General features: G+C 37.2%; 1 protein-coding gene across 1 annotated transcript in view; it reads left to right on the top strand.

Moving 5' to 3' along the window:
- The window catches only part of flt1 (fms related receptor tyrosine kinase 1), a 155,935-nt gene that overhangs the window by 15,658 nt on the left and 121,592 nt on the right, over positions 1-18,685 (top strand). The window contains exons 4-6 of the mRNA XM_073043818.1: positions 8,019-8,143; positions 13,293-13,452; positions 17,509-17,645. Of these exons, the coding sequence (XP_072899919.1) occupies positions 8,019-8,143; positions 13,293-13,452; positions 17,509-17,645 (422 nt within the window). The remainder of the gene's footprint in view (positions 1-8,018; positions 8,144-13,292; positions 13,453-17,508; positions 17,646-18,685) is intronic.

Here is an 18,685-nt window from a genome sequence, read left to right as displayed (position 1 = left end):
CTAATTGTCTCCTGCACCTTGATCTTTGTACTTTCAGTATTTCTTAATCATTAACTTAAGCATTATATTCAGGTTGCTATTCTCAAAAATTTTCTGTTGCTGGCATTGGTAGCATTTGCTATCTTGGGCTTCTTTTTGGATCATAAAATACTCCCAACAGTACCTTCCTTTTCTTGCAAACACAAGGAAATCTGCAGATGCTGGAAATCCTGACAAAGGGTCTCGGCCTGAAACATCGACTGTACTTCTTCCTATAGACGCTGCCTGGCCTGCTGTGTTCCACCAGCATTTTTGTGTACCTTGCTTTTCTGTCCATTGATGTTACAGTTTCATGACTTGCAACCTCTTTTTCCCTCACTACCTTTTCAGTCATGGATTCATATTCCGCTGTTTGCTAAGCCTCCTAATTTATAACTGTTATTAGAACCCATTGACAAATTAAAGTATATGTGGTGGTTCCAGCACCATTTCTTAAACAATGTGTAATCCAATTTTTAACTCAAAGTTCAAAGTAAATTTATTATCAAAGCATATACAACCCTGAGATTCATTTTCTTGCAGGATTACTCAATAAGTCCAATAGCCATAATAGAATCAATGAAGACCCCACCAACAAAGCGGATAACCAGTGTGCAAAAGGCAACAAACTGCAAATACAAAAGGGAAAAGAAATAGTAGTAATAATAACGAATAAACAATAAATATTGTGAACACGAGATAAAGAGTCCCTGAAAGTAAGTCCATAGGTTGTGGGAACAGTTCAGTGATAGGGCAAGTGAAGTTATCCCCTTTGGTTCAGGAGCCTGATGATTGAGGGGTAATAACTGTTCTGGAACATGGTGATGTGAGTCCTGGGGCTCCTGTACCTTTTTCCTGATGGCAGCAGCAAGAAGAGAGCATGTCCTGGGTGGTGGGAGTTCTTCATGATGGATGCTGCTTTCCTGTGACAGTGCTCCATGTAGATGTGCTCAATGGTGAGGAGAGTTTTATCCACTACTTTTTGTAAGATTTTATGTTCAAAGACATTGGTGTTTCCATATCAGGTCATGATACAACAAGTCAATATACTCAACACCACACATCTATAGCAAAAGAAAATCTGCAGATGCTAGAAATCCAAGCAACACATACAAAATGCTGGAAAAACTCAGCAGGCCAGGCAGCATCTTTAGGAAAGAGTACAGTTGACATTTCAGGCCGAGACCCTTCAGCAGGAACATCTATAGAAGTTAGTCAAAGTTTTAGATGTCATGCTGAATCTTCTCAAACTCTGAAGAGAACTCTCAAACTCTCAGGTCCGCTGAGAAATTTAAAGTTGTTGACCCTCTATTCCTTTGACCCCCGATGAGGACTGGCTCATTGACTTCTCGTCCCCTCCTCCTGAGGTCAATAATCATCTCCTTGGTCTTGCTGCCTTTGAGTAAGAGGTTGTTGTTGTGGCACCACTCAGCTGGAGTTTCAATCTCCCTCTTATATGCTGGTTCGTCATCACCTTCGATTTTTTTTCCAACAGCAGTGGTATCATCAACAAATTTAAATTTGGCATTGGAGCTTTGCTTAGCCACATAGTCATAAGTGTAAAAGGAGTAGAGCAGGGGCTAAGCACACAGCCCTGTGGTGCACCTGTGCTGATGGAGATTGTGAAGATGTTGCCAATCCAAATTGAGGAAATCAAAGATCCAATTGCACAACTCTTTCTGGTTTGAACGTAACCTTGTTCATGCTCGTTTGTTAGTTCTCACTCAACATTCTGCCCATGCTACTACCCTTATCTAAACATTCAGTGTATTGTAACCTTTCATTGTTTCTCTCTTATTTTTAATTCATTTACAGGACCTGGGTGTGGCTGGCAAAGCCAGCATTTATAGCCTTTTCTTAATAGCCTTGAAAAGGCAGTGGTGAGCCACTATTTTGAATTGCTGCAATCCTTCTGGTGAACATAATTCTGAGGTGGTGGTGTTCTCATGTGCCTACTGTCCTTTGATGGTAGAAATGTTGAGTTTGGGAATACTGTTGGACTCGATAGCATGCATTGCAGACTCTGTGCACCAGTGGTGGAGGGAATGAATGTTTAGGCTATTGGATGGGGTCATTTAAGTGTAGTGCTTTAACCTGGATTAGCCTCTGTTAAAATCAGCACTGTTGGACTGTCGCATTAAAGAAGGTGATCTAACATTTATAAAGTAGGAGGGCAAAACCAGTTGGACAAAAAATACAAAAGTCTGCTATTGATACTTCATACTGTGAATGAATGAAATTAGAAAAAAAAGTGCTGAGTACTTCTAACGAGTCTCTGTTTGGCCCCTAATTGCTGTGTGTTACAATTTAGCCCAACATGCCTGAGTTTGTCAAACATTAGTGTACTGAATGTTACCTTAAACTTATTTAAAAAATCCCCCAGTGTTTTCAGTGTATCTCAGTATTTAGGAAACAGATTGCAAAAGAATTAGACGTAAAATGGTTCTGTATTGTTTCCTGTGGCAGGACATTGTCTTTAGTCAATTTCCCAAATTAGCTCCATGAGGGCCACTATTTTGCCTTTTTCTCAGGTTTAATGTGAAAAGTTAACTTTGTTCTATATGTGTATATGTATTTGTGCTTTTAAAAATCACTTTTCTTGTTCACAACTTAATTTTATAAATAATTTATTTTTTCATTAGACAGTTGCCGAGAAAGGCAATAAGAATAATGTGCTTTATAAATTACCACCATTTTTTGTTGATATTTTAGCAATTCTGGATATTCCCTCTACAAACCTGGAAAAATAATATATTTTAATTATCAATATAGTTAACTAATTTACTTCTTTGTAATATTGAGTTCAGATCTGAACCTTCTATGGAGCTTCCTTAAGATTTTCTTAGTTTCTTAGTTGCTTTCCTGAACACTGCCTTGATTGAAAACTCTACTTGCATTTAGTGCAGCTATTGAATTACTATGAAAGGACAGAATCTGAAATCAACAAATCTACTAATATGAAAATAAATAATTATGTAGCTTATTGCAGGTGTTTTGTGCAGTAAGTGCATCATGCTGTTCATATCAATTACAATATATTTTATAATATTACAAATTCTTGTGCAGAAGTATACAACGTACAATAGACTTTATTTGATAGCAGAAACTTTTAAGAAAAGTAATCTTGAATTGTACCCACATTCATTCAGCACTTCTATCTTTTACACCCGCCTTCAACTCAGTGAGTACTAAAACTCTCATTCACAACTTTGATTCAATAATTCCAGTGATCTGTGACCATTCCTCATATTTCCACTTTAAGTAAACATGAACTCCTTCAGAACTCTATTGTCTGGTTACTTTTTTTGATTCAACGATCGCACCTAATCATACTGATCTACATTGTCTCTTAGCTTTTAATGTTCACATGTAATCCTCTGAGGCATCTTCTCTCATCTGGTTCAATCTGCCTTCATCTGTTCCTTAATAGTTCCAGACATACTTATCACATTCCATTACTGGTAGCTGTTGTGCCCCCACTTATCACCCTCCAGCAGCATCAATATTTTCATCTCTCCTCCTCCTCTCCCCCACCTGCCTCCATCTGCCTGTCATTCATTCACTTTTTTCAATCTACTTTTCACTTCCTGCCCCTGTCCCTCTCCTCTCCATGTTGGCTTTATTTCCTTTCCATTCTTAAGTCCCGATGAAAGGCCTTGACCCAAAATGTTGACAATTTCTTACCCCACAAATGTTGCTTTGAGTTTCTCCATAAGTTTGTTTTAGCTCCAGATTTCAGCATCTGCAGATTTCAATTTCACATCAATTTCTCATTCCCTCATTCAAATCCTTCCATTACTTAGCCTGTCTTTATTTTTGCAATTTCTTCACCCCTTCAATGTATTGCTTTCTGCATTTCTTGTGCTTTTCCACGTTCGTATATTTTTAGATACGAGTTCAACCAGAAACCTTTGAAACCTCCATCTCTCCTAACTCTCTCTCCAACTTTAAGCCTATCCTCAAAACTTGCAGCTTTAATCAAGCTTTCAGGCACCTGCCTTAATATCTTAAACAAGTAGCAGGGGGAAATCAGTGGGCCAGGCAACATCTATAGAGGGAAGTGGACAGTTGATGTTTCGGGTTGAGACTCTTAATCAGTTGAATGCCTGAAATCTTGACTATCCATTTTCCTCCACAGATGCTGCCTGATCCATGGAGTTCCTGTAACTTATTGTTTGTTACTTAAGATTCCAGAATCTGCAGTCTCTTGTTTCAGACTTAGTATCTCATCTGAACTTTTGTAATAACATTCTCCTATGGAGTGTCTTATATTGCAATGTAAATACTATTTATTATTGGTTCTAAATACAAGTTATTGTTATCTGGATTGAGACAATTTCCCAGACAGATATTGTTGATAGTAATATATTATTAATTTTGATTTAATTTCAAACATAGATGAGATTTTTCTTATCCATTGTTTTACTTGGGTCATTGAGGCCAATTGCAATACTTCTACTGCTCTGAAATAGCAGATCAAAAATCCACTGTTTGAAATACTGGATCTAAAACATAACTTTGCAAATTAGGTATATGGTCATAACAATGTTATCTGAAAGCTAGCTCAAATTAAAATAGGACAAATTACTTCCTGTTGTTAATTATTATATGTCCATATTATTTTCTTAACTCTAGATAGTTTCTATTCAATTTAATATCTTTAATTTCAAAAATCATCAGCTCAATGCAGAATTACAATACCTTTACCATGCCATGTCTGTCTGTCACATCTCGGCAGTGACTGTGATGAGGTTAAAGGGCCAGTCCCAAAGGCATAGTTTTGGCTTCAATAGCTGGTGACAGTATGTCTGCATGTAGAAATGCCCAGCACCTCTTCCTAACACTTTGCATGATCTCCACAATGAGATGGTGAGTCTCAGGAAGCCACACAGTAATAATCTTCAATCATTTTGTGCCAATTTTGAATAGTTCACCAGGGAGTAGTTACTTTTGCTCCCTGGTAATGACTTTAAGGGTGTGTGTTATGTAACAAAATAACACTTTTTTGAAACTTAAGAATGCAATTTTCCTTCAACGTAAAGAAAACAAATCCAAGCTTTCATCTGATTAAGTGGTCCTCAGGGTATCTTTTTCCTTCTGGTATTTTACTTTGTGCGGAATCATAGACAATAGAATCACTTTACTTAAAATACGCTGATACAGCTAGGGAATAAATCTGTAAGACAAAGTTGGGAATATTCAGTTGGTATGTTATTAAATCCACTGAGAGTAAAAGGTTGGGCTCCAATGTAACTTTCAATGGTATTACCATTCCTTGGTTTAAATTGCCATTATTATGGGACAAAGAATTTCAGGTTGAGTTAATAATTACGTATTTAGACATGATTCAATTGAACAGCATTTTTGCAGTAATAAAATATTTTTTATATGAATTCATAATTGTGTGTGAAACTGCTAAATAAAATACGGTGGTATAAAGACAATTTGTATTTCTGGAGACCTTAGCATACATAACAAGATGTCTTGTAGAGCGGTACAGGATTGTGGTTGGAAACAAAAGAGATAGGAAGCAAAAAGAAGGGAGGTGTGTGGAAGAGAAAATCCTACAGGCAACTGTTGACATTGGCAAGAATGGAAGAATGTGGGCTAAAGTAGCAAGACAGAAACAATCGTAGAGTAAGAGACAAAAGATGTAGGTGAAAGTTTCCAGCTGATAATTAAACTTTAACTAATAAATTTGTGGTCATAAGCTAAGGTCTAGACATTATTAGACCACAAGACCACAAGATATAGGAGCAGAAGTAGGCCATTTGGCCCATTGAATCTGCTCCGTCATTCAATCATGGGCTGATCCAATTCTTCCCCACTCCTCTGCTTTCACCCCATACCCTTTGATGCCCTGGCTAATCAAGAACCCATCTATCTCTGCCTTAAATACACCCAATGACTTGGCCTCCACAGTAGCTCGTGGCAACAAATTCCACGGATTTATCACCCTCTGTCTAAAGTAATTTCTCCGCATCTCAGTTCTAAAAGGACGTCCTTTAATCCTGAAGGTGTGCCCTCTTGTACTAGAATCCCCTAATCTGTTCAGGCCTTTTAACATTCAGAATGTTTTTATAGATCCCCCCTCATTCTCCTAAACTCCAGGGAATACAGCCCAAGAGCTGCCAGACCCTTTCATTCCTGGAATCATTCTCGTGAATCTTCTCTGGACCCTCTCCAAAGTCAGTATATCCTTTCTAAAATAAGGAGCCCAAAAACTGCACACAATACTTCAAGTTTGGTCTCACGAATGCCTTATAGAGCCTCAACATCACATCCCTGCTCTTATATTCTGTACCTCTAGAAAGGAATGCCAACATTGCATTCTCCTTCTTCACAACTGACACAACCTGGAGGTTAACCTTAGGATATCCTGCACAAGGATTCCCAAGTCCCTTTGCATCTCTGCATTTTGAATTCTCTCCCCATCAAAATAACAGTCTACCTGTTTATTTCTTCCACCATAGTGCTGACCATACACTTCCCAACATTGTACTGTATTTCATTTGCCGCTTCTCTGCCCATTCCACTAAACTATGTAAGTCTCTCTGCGGGCTTTCTGTTTCCTCAAAACTAATCACTCCTCCACCTATCTTTGTATCATTGGCAAATTTAGCCACAAATCTATTAAAACCATAGTCCAAATCATTGGCATAGATTGTAAAAAGCAGCGGTCCCAACACCAACCCCTGTGGAACTCCACTGGTAGCCAGCAGCCAGCCAGAATAGGATCCCTTTATTCCCACTCTCTGTCTTCTGTCAACCAGCCAATGCTCCACCCACGCTAGTAACTTCCCTGTAAATCCATGGGCTCTTATATTGGTCAGCAGCCTCATGTGTGGCACCTTGTCAAAGGCCTTCTGAAAATCCAAGTACACCACGTGTACTGCATCTCCTTTATCTACCCTGCTTCTAATTTCCTCAAAGAATTGCAATAGGTTTGTCAGGCAGGATTTTCCTTTCAGGAAACCATGCTGGCATTGGCCTATCTTGTCGTGTGCCTCCAGGTATTCCGTAATCTCATCCCTAACAATCGATTCCAACAGCATCCCAACCACTGATATCAGGCTAACAGGTCTATAGTTTTCTTTCTGCTGTCTCCCACCCTTCTTAAATGGTGGAGTAACATTTGCAATTTTCCAGTCATCCAGTACAATGCCAGAATCTACCAACTCTTGAAAGATAATTGTTAATGCCTCTGCAATCTCTCCAGCTACTTCCTTCAGAACCTGAGGGTGCATTTCATCAGGTCCAGGAGATTTATCCACCCTCAGACCATTAAGCTTCCTGAACACCTTCTCAGTTGTATTCTAAGCATGCATTCATAATTTTAATTTCTTCTTGTAGCAGTTTAGATTCAACAATATAATTCAAGATGACACTCTTCACTCACTTTAATTAAAACTTATGGTGTAACAGCATCCCTAAAAAAATCAGACATTATAAATGATACATTTGGACTGCTGATCTGAATACCTTAGCAAAGTATTCACCTTGACAGTTTGATGAGATTCAAATTAAACCCTGTTACTGGTAAGCTAAAGAGTTGTCAGACTTTACATTTAAAAAGAAAAGGCATTTAGAACTGTATTTTGCATATATGATATCACACCACATTCTGTTATGTTCCTGGCATGTATCTCATTTGGAAATGCAGAACTAATAATGGACATGGATATGTAAAAGCAGAATCATAACCAGGCAAGTATAAAGTTTTGTGAATTCTCACAATGCCTGGTACAGATGAGGAAAATACCTTGAGTCTTTTATGTTTTTTTAAATCTACTGTTTTAAAGACAGTAACCTTTTTTGCTGAAAAAATGGAATCAAATGTCTGCATTGTTTATGACTGGTTATGTAGCGGATTCTGGTGAATTTCTTTTATTGAGGTAGATAGCTTTATGTGAGCTCTAAGTTGATATCTCTCTGTGCTACAAAAGACATCAAATTGTTTGGTACATTTCAACTGAACATAAATGTTGATTCTTTTCTAGACAAACGTAGTCCATTTGTGGAGCAATACACAGAAGTTCCCAAAGTTGTGTACTTCACGGAAGGAGAAAGTCTACTTATTCCATGTAGGATTACAAGCCCACATTTCTCTGTCACTTTGAAAATGGTAGGTAGGATATGATAACAACTGAATATTGTTAATACGTATTATCATACAGTGCATCGAAACTGTACTAAGAGATCTCTCCATTCATAATAGTTTGTGGTAACAATGATTGCTTATTCATCAAATTGATTAAACTGCTTGTAATCTAAATATATGTGTGGCTCTATGCAAATACATAGGCAGTAGTTCTGAAAATGGAAGAAAACTTCACACTTTTTGTTTCTTCTTGATTAAGCTTTATTCGGCAAATCCTGTTCAATTCAAACATGCACAGCATTCAAAATGCTTATTAAATTTTGTTTAGAAAATTGAAGTTTTACTGCTTTGAACATGCATTCTCATTCTTTTTCAAAAACATGTAGAAATAAATATATGTTCTGGTGACAAGCAAGTGTGCAAGAAATGTAGATGTCTTAATCTTCCAATCTTCCATTCCTACCTAGATACAGGGTAAATGCCAGAAAATGAAAAATGGTAAATGTAACGTCCTTGTTCAAAAAAGGAGTGTAGGAACCACTGTTGTTGAGAAGTTAGAGTTCATTAAAGCTAAACAAACTTTGTTGATACCTTTAATGAGGCAACAGAAGGTTGATGAAAGACATGTGGTAGATGTTGATTTTCAGAAGTCATTTAGTTAAGTCTCACACAAAAATAGGATAACAAAATGAAAGCATGTGGAATGAAAGAGCTATAAGTAGCAGTGCAACAAGTTGACTTGTGAACAGAAAGTTGCGAGTGGTAAGCACTTTTTCATTCTGGAGGGTAGCAGACAGTAAGTTCCCTCGGAGTCAGTGCTGAAGTCACTGTATTTGCATAATATTCTAATGACAGAATGAGCGGTATAAAATCATCAAATTTTTGGATGACACCAATCTTCGAAAGGTAATAAATGGGCAGTGGTACAGTAGGTAGTGTTGCTCCTTCTCACCTTTAGCAACTCTGAAGTTTGCTCATTGGTAGATTAATTGATTACCATAAATTATCTTGAGTGTAAGAAGTGGTAGGAGATTCATAGCTGAGTTCATGGGCATTTGAGAGAGAAGAACTTCAGAAAATAAAATGAAATTGTTTTGAGAACTGACAATGACATGAAGGCTGAATAGCCTGCTGTGTTTTACAAAATATGAAACAAGTATTCAATAGTGAAGAAAGCACTAATTGTTGAGAGAGTAATCAGCAAAGTATATAATTTACTAGGATTCCTAAAGTATTAAACTGGAGTTACTTTTCCTGAAGTAAAGAAGATTAAAAGATTTGGTAAGTGTACCAAGGTGAATGATTTAGATAGGTTAAATAAAGAAATATTGTTCCAAATAATGGATGAATCAAAGTTCTAAGTCAATTTATTATCAAAGTACATACGTATATGTCACCATATACAACTCTGAGATCTTTTTTTGCGGGCATTCACGGTAAATACAAGAAACACAATTGAATCGATGTAAGGCTACAACCAACAGGATGGGCAAACAACTGATGTGAAAACAAACTATGCAAATACAAAAAATAATAATAAATAAACAATAAGTATCAAGAACATGAGATAAGGGGTCTTTGAAAGTGAGTCCATAGGTTGTGGGAACAGTTCAGTAATGGGGTGAGTGAAATTGAGTGAAGTTACCCCTTTTAATTCAAGAACCTGTTGGTTGAGGAGTAATTACTATTTCTGAACCTGATGACATGGACAAGGAAGCACAGATTTAAACTTTTGGCAAAGTGAGGAAAATAATTTTTATGCAGAGATAGTTACAATCAGGAATTCATGGTATATAATGTTGTCTGTCAGGATTTTCAAAGGAAAACTATGGGATTTGATATGAAATATTACATCTTAAGCAAGACTCTAGCCACGGGCATTTCATTACTGTTCCTCAGTTTAATCATACCATCTGCCATGACTCAGCAAAACCAAGGAAAGCACAGAGAAACATTTTAAAGAACAAGAAGAAGTCAAAACCATTGACCGGCAGATTGAATTTAAAAAAAATCTTATTCTGTTCCTGAAATATGTGAAAAGGGTTTGCATATAGTAAGGAGATTTGAAATGTATTACTGCTGTTTTCAGAGCAGATCACTATATAATGAGAAAAGTAAATGACTAAATGGTAGAAAGTCATTCACATATAGCAAAAACAAGATGTTTCATGATTCAATATTCAGTCCTAGATGCATTAAACAAACTCTTAATATATAGTTCCATATATGGAGAAAATAGTTCTCAAAAAGCAATATAATCCACAAGTAGAAGTTTCTATACAGCAGCAAAGTTGGCAGCAGAGAACAGAGACAGAAGGTCTGTATCCTGTGTTGACAGGAAATTGGTGAGATAGGCACATGGCATGTTTATTACATCCTTTGAGGCATCCTTCTGACCCACCCTTGTACAACATCTTACTGAAAAAACATGAGAGAAGTTTTTACATTTGTTTTGTAATTTTTTTTTTCCTTTTGCATCAAAGCACTTAGTTAACAATGTTTAATCTAAATGGCTGGCTTTATTTTTTATCCTTGTATTTGTTTGCTACTCTCTTCCTATGAGAAGAACTCACTCAAATGTAAATGTCTTCTGCCAAGAGGGTATAATACTGTGTAACTTTGCAATAGCTAATTTTCAAAGCCAATTCCAGCTCAGCCATTAGAAATTGAACAAGTGAGGGCTAGAAATCCTTTCAAAATTTTGCAAAGTTTTTGCATTATGTGATTCAGATTGGATTGGGTCACTAAAATGTTTATTTTCACAGTTTGTAGTCTTCCATAGATTCAAATTATATCCAATAATTGTATGCAGGGTAGCATCAAGCAGTACTCAAACAAATGCTTTGATATTATCTGCACAAAATTCTTTTTATGTATATGTGCTCTAAAATATTACTTACCACTCAGTCTGAAACAGGTTATAATAGTTTTGGCATTAACAAAAGGAGGTAACCTTCACCTAATATATTGTCATGTAGTCCTACTTTCAGATTTTGTTTAGTAAGACCTCTTTTAGTATGTGCAGAACAAAATGCTAAAAATACAGAATATTTGTAATGAAAGCAGAAATCACAAATATTTATCTGACCAACAAGGGTATCTCTACTACTATCTTTCTTAAGGATAAGAAAATAGGAAGAGGAATGGGCCACCTTGTTTCAAGCCTGTCCCTTAATTCATTCTGATAATTTATACTTAAAGGCTCTCTGAGAGAGTCACCATCCTTTTTATACTTTTTGGTTTTGAATATATGTCCCTAATCATGGAACTAATGCCCTTGTTCAAGATTCATGTGCCTTGTCCTGCTCTTTGCAAATGTATATATATAGTATTTCAATTAGATCACCCTTCATTCTTCTAAACTCAAAAGAATAAGACTCAGTCTGTTAAGTCTCCCTTGAGATGACAATCTTCTTATTCCATGAAATAGTTTGGTGGATTTCTTTTGGACTATTTCCAATCCTATTGTATCCTTTCTTATGGTAAGTGGTTCAGAACTGTGCATAGTACTCTAGTTGTACTGCCGTATACAATTCTAATTTACGACCAGGAGGAAGGTGAAATGCAGAAGTTAAGGAATTCAATTCCATGTCTGGAATTGGTAGGTTTTTTTTCTGTGTATCCACTTCACTTTAGTGAGATGCATGTTTTTCATATTGTTGATATACTTCCATATGTGATATCTCTAGAACTCCAACCCAATGATCAGAAAACCTGTAAGTGTGCACTTGAATGGAGGTAGGTTAGATGTATTCAGTACACATGTATTGGTTTTATTATGAGATGAAATGCATTGTGCTGAATGTGTGATCAGTTACAACTGAAACTATATTATGAGGTTTGTCAGTGTGTGCAGACAATTTGTCTGCTTATTAGCCAAATTAAATGTGTTCACTGAAAGTCCCAGTGTGTTTCTGACCGTGCACCTCCCCATTAATCTTTCAAAAGATTCTTAAATAGACAAGGTAGAAGGAATACAGTCTGAATGCTGGCAAATGGGATTTAGAGTTGACAGGCAAAATTAGTTAGCATAGATGGATAGCAAGGCCTGTTCCTGTGTTTTTTGACTCTGTCTGCATCATTCTATGACTCAGACTAGTTAATTTTATAATAAATCGTCTTTGTACTGTGTGTTCTTTGTACAGATCAGAAATGTTGAATGAAACACCATTTAATTTTTTTTCATTAAGTGTAAGAAAAAAGTAAATAAAATTAATTATAAAATTTTATGTTTGCCTTTAATGTCCTTTAATTCAATTCAAATACATCAGAACTTTTAACATTATTAAAGTAAAGCAAAGTCCTGATGTAAGTAAAGTAAATGATCAATTCACAAAGTGCTAGCGTTACCAACTCGCGTTGGTCTGGTTGATGGTATCCAAGCTTTGATCACTTAATATGCATGGACAGCCAGCGCCTTTTTCCCAGGGTGACAATGGCTAATACAAGAGAACATATTTTTAAGGTGATTAGAAGAAAGTATGGGGGAGGGAGATTGTTAGAAGTAGGTTTTTATACACAGAGTGGTAATTGCATGGAATGCACTGTGAATGGTGGTGATAGAAACAGACACATTAAGAGCATGTAAGAGGCTCTTAGATAGGTACATAAATGTAAGAAGAAAATGTAAGGCTCTGTGGGAAGGAGGGGTTAGATTGATCTTGGAGTAAGTTAGAAGGTTGGCACAACATTGTGGGCCTAATGGCCTGTACTGTGCTGCACTGTTCAATGTTCTATGAAAGTTTCAAACATTTTGACTACTTGAAGTACATTTTGTAAGTCAGAAAGATGGATTAAAAACTGTATATATTCTTAAATTGTTGAATCAAACTTCAGATGAATGCTCTAACGTCAAGATGACATGGTCACATTCATTTATTTTTATATTTGGAAGAATAAATTTGAAGGCATAGTGACGGAAGAAGGGTTAAACAAGAGACCTCTTCAGATAATCTTTGACATATTTGGAACCTCTGGATGGTGACTCACATTTTTCAGAGTGTGAATGAATGGAATAGTAAATTATGGTGGTAAATTTGAATAAATGTACTAATAATTTGATGCAGCATTTGCTTTAAATTTCAAAACAATGAGCAGTATTTTAATCCACATTTTAAAACTAAAAATAGCTAGAATATCGCTGTATTGACATAACTTCTGCCTGTTCTTTCAGAATTCTTTACCCTTTACCATTGATGGAAAGGAAGTCATGTGGGATAGTAAACAAGGCTTTGTTATTCCCAGACCCACTTACAAGTTTATTGGCCTGCTATCATGTGAAACCACTGTGAATGGGAAGACATTTTATTCATACTACTTAACACATAGGAGAGGTTTGTAGCAACACTCCTTTTATTTACTATTGTAGTAAATGGTGTGTATCATTTTCATTATATTGTGCTTTCATACTTGTTAAATTTTATTTTTATAATCTGATGATTAAGTCACAAATAATTATCTCTCTGCATCAGAAAAATTATCTCTTTGCAATAACATCTTCATAATTGTCAGTTGTTTGTTACCTCTTAACCTACTTTCATGACTAGAACGGCTCCCTAAAAGAGCAATTTCTGAACAGCCAGTCCATGTTTTTATTTTCATGACCATATAGTCTTTGGTATATATTGGTTCAAGTATAATAAGCAAGAATTTGCAGCTACAGAACTATCAGTATTTGCTGATATTGGAGTCTGAATTAGGCAATGATTTTGAGATTGCGCTATTGCACAATTCAGAAATCCTGAAGCTGCTGTCAGTGATTCAATACTACTCCACCAGTTGCACTGTTCTGTAGACTTCTTCATTGGAATGAAGTGTAAACAGTACATTGATGAAAATATCACGTGCTTATGAACTATTTCATTTGAAGTACCCTGAAAATGTTACACTTAATTATATCTATTTGAGATTTCAATGTTGCTTAGCAAATTTCCTAGCCAAAACAAATTTAATTATTATGGATTTTAATCCCTTTAAATAATCACATTGAATCTTAGCATCACAAAATACTATAGATCTGAAGCAGCCCCTTTGGCCCATTTAGTCTATGCTAAACTGTTATTCTGCCTAGTCCCATTGAACTGTACCCGAGCCATAGCCCTCTCTACCGCCCCACCCACACGCTTACCCAAACTTCTAATAAATGTTGCAATTGAATCCACATCCACTACTTATGCCAGCAGCTCATTTCACACTCATACCTGCCCCTGAGTGAAAAAAAAAATCCTACTTGGGTTCCCTTAAGTATTTCACCTTTCACTCTTAACCTTTGACCTCTATTTATAGTCTCTCCAAACTTCAGTGGGAAAAGCCGGCTTGCATTTACCCTACCTATAACCCTCAATATTTTATACACCTTTATAAGATTCCCTCATTCTCCTACACCAAGGAAAAAATGTCCCAACCTATTCAACTTTTCCCTATAACTCAAGTCCTCAATTCCCAACAACATCCTTGTAAATTTTCTTTGTATTCTTTCAATTTTATTGATATCCTTCCTGTAGATAGGTGACCAGAACTGTACATAATACTCCAAATTTGACCTCACCAACATCTTGTACAAATTCAACATACCGTAGATTCCGGATTATAAGCCGCTACTTTTTTCCCACATTTTGAACAGCTTTGAACTCTGCGGCCAATAATCCAGAGCGGCTAATACATGTTTTTTTTTCATGCCGCCTCGTAAACATTTTGCCTCGTAACAGTAGACCAATAAAATTGATGAGTAGTTCACAGAGGTCCAATGAAATTGTACGATAAATCAAGCGCACTTTCACAATTAAATTATTGTAAATCAGTCATTTGTACTCACCCTCATCAACATGGAAAATACTCGAAGAAAAGCAAGACCCGAGCGCGTCAGACCCGATCGCAATGCGCAAGCGTCAGACCCGATTAGATCCGAGCGCATTGCGCAAGCGTCAGACCCGATTAGACCCGATCGCAATGCGCAAGCGTCAGACCCGATTAGACCCGAGCGCATTGCGCAAGCGTCAGACCCGATTAGACCCGAGCGCATTGCGCAAGCGTCAGACCCGATTAGACCCGATCGCATTGCGCAAGCGTGTCAGACCCGATTAGACCCGAGCGCATTGCGCAAGCGTCAGACCCGATTAGACCCGATCGCATTGCGCAAGCGTGTCAGACCCGATTAGACCCGAGCGCATTGCGCAAGCGTCAGACCCGATTAGACCCGAGCGCATTGCGCAAGCGTCAGACCCGATTAGACCCGATCGCATTGCGCAAGCGTGTCAGACCCGATTAGACCCGAGCGCATTGCGCAAGCGTCAGACCCGATTAGACCCGATCGCAATGCGCAAGCGTCAGCCCCGATTAGACCCGAGCGCATTGCGCAAGCGTCAGACCCGATTAGACCCGATCGAAAACGCTGCTTTTAAGTTAAAGTCGATCAATAACTTTTCCTGGTAGGCTGCAATATATATATTTTTACCAGTCGCTAGGAGATATTGGAATGTTGTTCGTGCTGTTCAGTAAAAAAGTATATGCAACGTAATTTGTGTTACCGATACGTATGTATATTTAAAAGTAGCGGTGCGGCCTAAAATCCGGTGCGGCCTTTACAATTAAAAAATTGATTTTATTTCTAAAATTAGAGCCAGCGGCTAATAATCAGGTGCGCTCTGTAGTCCGGAATCTACGGTAACATCCCAACTCCTGTACTCATTACTTTGATTTATGAACTTTGATTTACCTTAAAGTAAATATTTTTAAGGTTCATTTGATATTTCAGTTTCTACCTTCTAAACTGTTTGCTTTAGTCCTCCATACTGAAAAATATATTTGAAGCTGTGCTATTTTTCCTTCCTGATTCTGTTGATTCTGAGAATACCTCAGTTTGATTGGCTATTTAGCCAATTGGATGAGATCACTGTTGCAGGACTGACCAACTCCTTTGAAGTGATGACTGAATGCTACTTTAACGGCCAGAAAAGTGAAAAATCATGCAAAGAAATCACTGGATGTTAGTAGCAGACATCTTTGAGGTCCGTGCAGAGCACTTTCACTTGAGCGCTGTCATCAAATGCAATAAATTGTGGGCTCAATGCAGATTGATAATTCATGGACAAATTGAGTGAATTAACTTGACTGAAGAAACTAATCCACTCAAAATGTAAAATATTATGTAAAAATTAGTTTTAAGAATGTATTGATTAGTTTGGCATATTAGATTGAGCATCCCAGTCCAAAGGAAACACAGTTATTCTACATTATACACAGTTATTCCATCTATATGATTCAATAAGCTGCATGTTCTTTAGATCAGAAAACAGATATAAAAGCAACAGAAGAGAAAACATAAACAGCAATGGACAAAAAAATGCTGCCAGTCTTTGGGGAATCAAATGTAAAGTACACAGTTAATGGTAAAACCCCTAACAGTATTGATGTCTATAACTTCCTGAAAGTGGCTGCACAGGTTGATAGGGTGGTAAAGAAGACATATGGCGTAACTTGCCTTTGCTATTCGAGAAGCGTAGTTCAAGGGTTATAATGATATGTTGCAGCTTGATAAAGCTGTACCTACAGCGCTTCTTGAGAACTGCATTCAGCTTTGGTGATGTCCAGGCTTTGAAGCGGGTGCGAAGAGGTTCACCAGGATGCTGTCCAGAGTAGAAGGCACTCGCTATATGGAGCAGTTGGAAAAACCTGAGTTGTTGTCTCGGGAGTAGCAGAGGCTGAGGGGAGATCTGTTAGAGGTTTATAAGTTTACGGAAAGGCATAGATAGAGTAGACAGTCAGCATCTTTATCCCAGGATGAGAATATCTAATGCTAAAGGGCATGTCTTTAAGTTGAGAGGGCATAGTTTTGAGGAGATGTGTGGGGCAAGTGTTTTATACAGAGAGAGGTGAGCCCCATGAATGCACTGCCTGGGGTGGTAGTGGAGGCAAGTATAATAGAGGTGCTCGAAAGACTCTTTAATAGGCACATGAATGTGAAGGAAATGGAAGGATATGGACATTCTGTAGACAGAAGGGAATAGTTTAGCTAGGCATTTGATACTAATTTAATTAGTTTCAAAGATCATATTTCTAAGTAAATTTATTATCAAAGTACATATATGTCACCAAATACTAGCCTGAGATTCATTTTTTGGAGGTATTTACAATTTGGCACAATATTATGGGCTGAAAGGTCTGTTCCTGTGTTGTACTGCTCTATGTTCTGTTTTATATCTTTCACTTAATTAAAGCTATTGCATATCATAGCTCATGTGCAAATATGCTTTATTATACATTATTGGGCTAATTCATATTTATTCCTGGAGAGAAAATATGTTTATACAGCATTTTAGATAAATATGAAATGGTATTGAAATGCCTGGGTTTTCTAGAGTATTAATTTTATTTTGATGTTTAAAATTTAGTCAGCAGCATCAGAAGTGTAGAGCTGAACGTGACCAGTCCAGTGAAGATGCTGAGTGGAAGATCATTTGCTATAAAGTGCACAGTGACCACAGAACTGAATGCAAGAGTTGAGATTTTCTGGGAATTCCCTGGTAAAGTAGGTGTCTTAAGCAGGATACATACTTAAAAGGCATTAAGAACACAGTTTGTTTGATAACTCAGCTTTTGCTTATGGGCCTCTTTCGCTTGCCCTTCAGAATTGCTAAGAAATGCTGGTACACATTACACTACAAGTTCAAAACTATGATCAAATAGATTGGCAGAGAGTCTGGAAAATGACAAAAAATTTCAGCCTTTAATGACACATTTTACAATATGATTTCCCTCCAAACTGAAATTCCATTTAAAACTATTAAATTGCTGAATTAATGCAAAATAACAAGAACGTTTAAACTAAACATTTTATCATTTTCTGTTCACCTATTAAGGTAGGAATGTAGCTCTGATACTGCATGCTGTAGAAAAAAACACTGAAAATAATTTCAGTGCAATTTTTAAGTGTATTTGTTCACCACAGCTACAACCTCTGCCATCCACCCACCCCCACCCCCCGCACCAATCACTTATCATCCTGCAACATCCTGCATCATCCTCAAAGGGAAATGTTTAGACTTGCTTGATGAGTACAGCTCAGGAAACCGAACACCACCTAAGACAAAGTAATTCATTGTGGTGCTCTTCTACAATCTTGAACATTAATTCTTACCACAACCTACACACAGTGCTTTGTGTACTATATACAAATCACATTTTGCTGCTCCTTCAACCTTTTGTCACAAGATCTCCCAAGCCCATGACCTCTACCATCAACAAAAGAAAGATGCTGGTATCGAAACACCAGTAGCTACAGGTTTCATTCTAGGTCCAGACCATTCTGATTTGGAAGCGTTTTGCCCTTCCTAAGTTTTTCCTGGGTTGAAGACGTTGAACTTCTTACCCTACAGAAACATGGAGTGCCTGTCCTAGAAAGACTACAGTGGTTTAAGAAACTTATTTACTACTGCCTTGTTAAGGGCAATTGGGCAGTAGGGGCAATAAATACTACATTTTTCAATGGTGCTAAAATCGTAAAAAAAAGAAAAAAGAAGACTTCTAAAATTGTTTTTATGGCTGACCGTTTGCTGTAGAGTTTTAGCC

The sequence above is a fragment of the Hemitrygon akajei genome, chromosome 4 (genome assembly GCF_048418815.1).
Source record: "Hemitrygon akajei chromosome 4, sHemAka1.3, whole genome shotgun sequence".
NCBI lineage: Eukaryota > Metazoa > Chordata > Chondrichthyes > Myliobatiformes > Dasyatidae > Hemitrygon > Hemitrygon akajei.
Note: the sequence above shows the minus strand (reverse complement) of the source record. Positions and strands in the feature narration are given on the sequence as shown.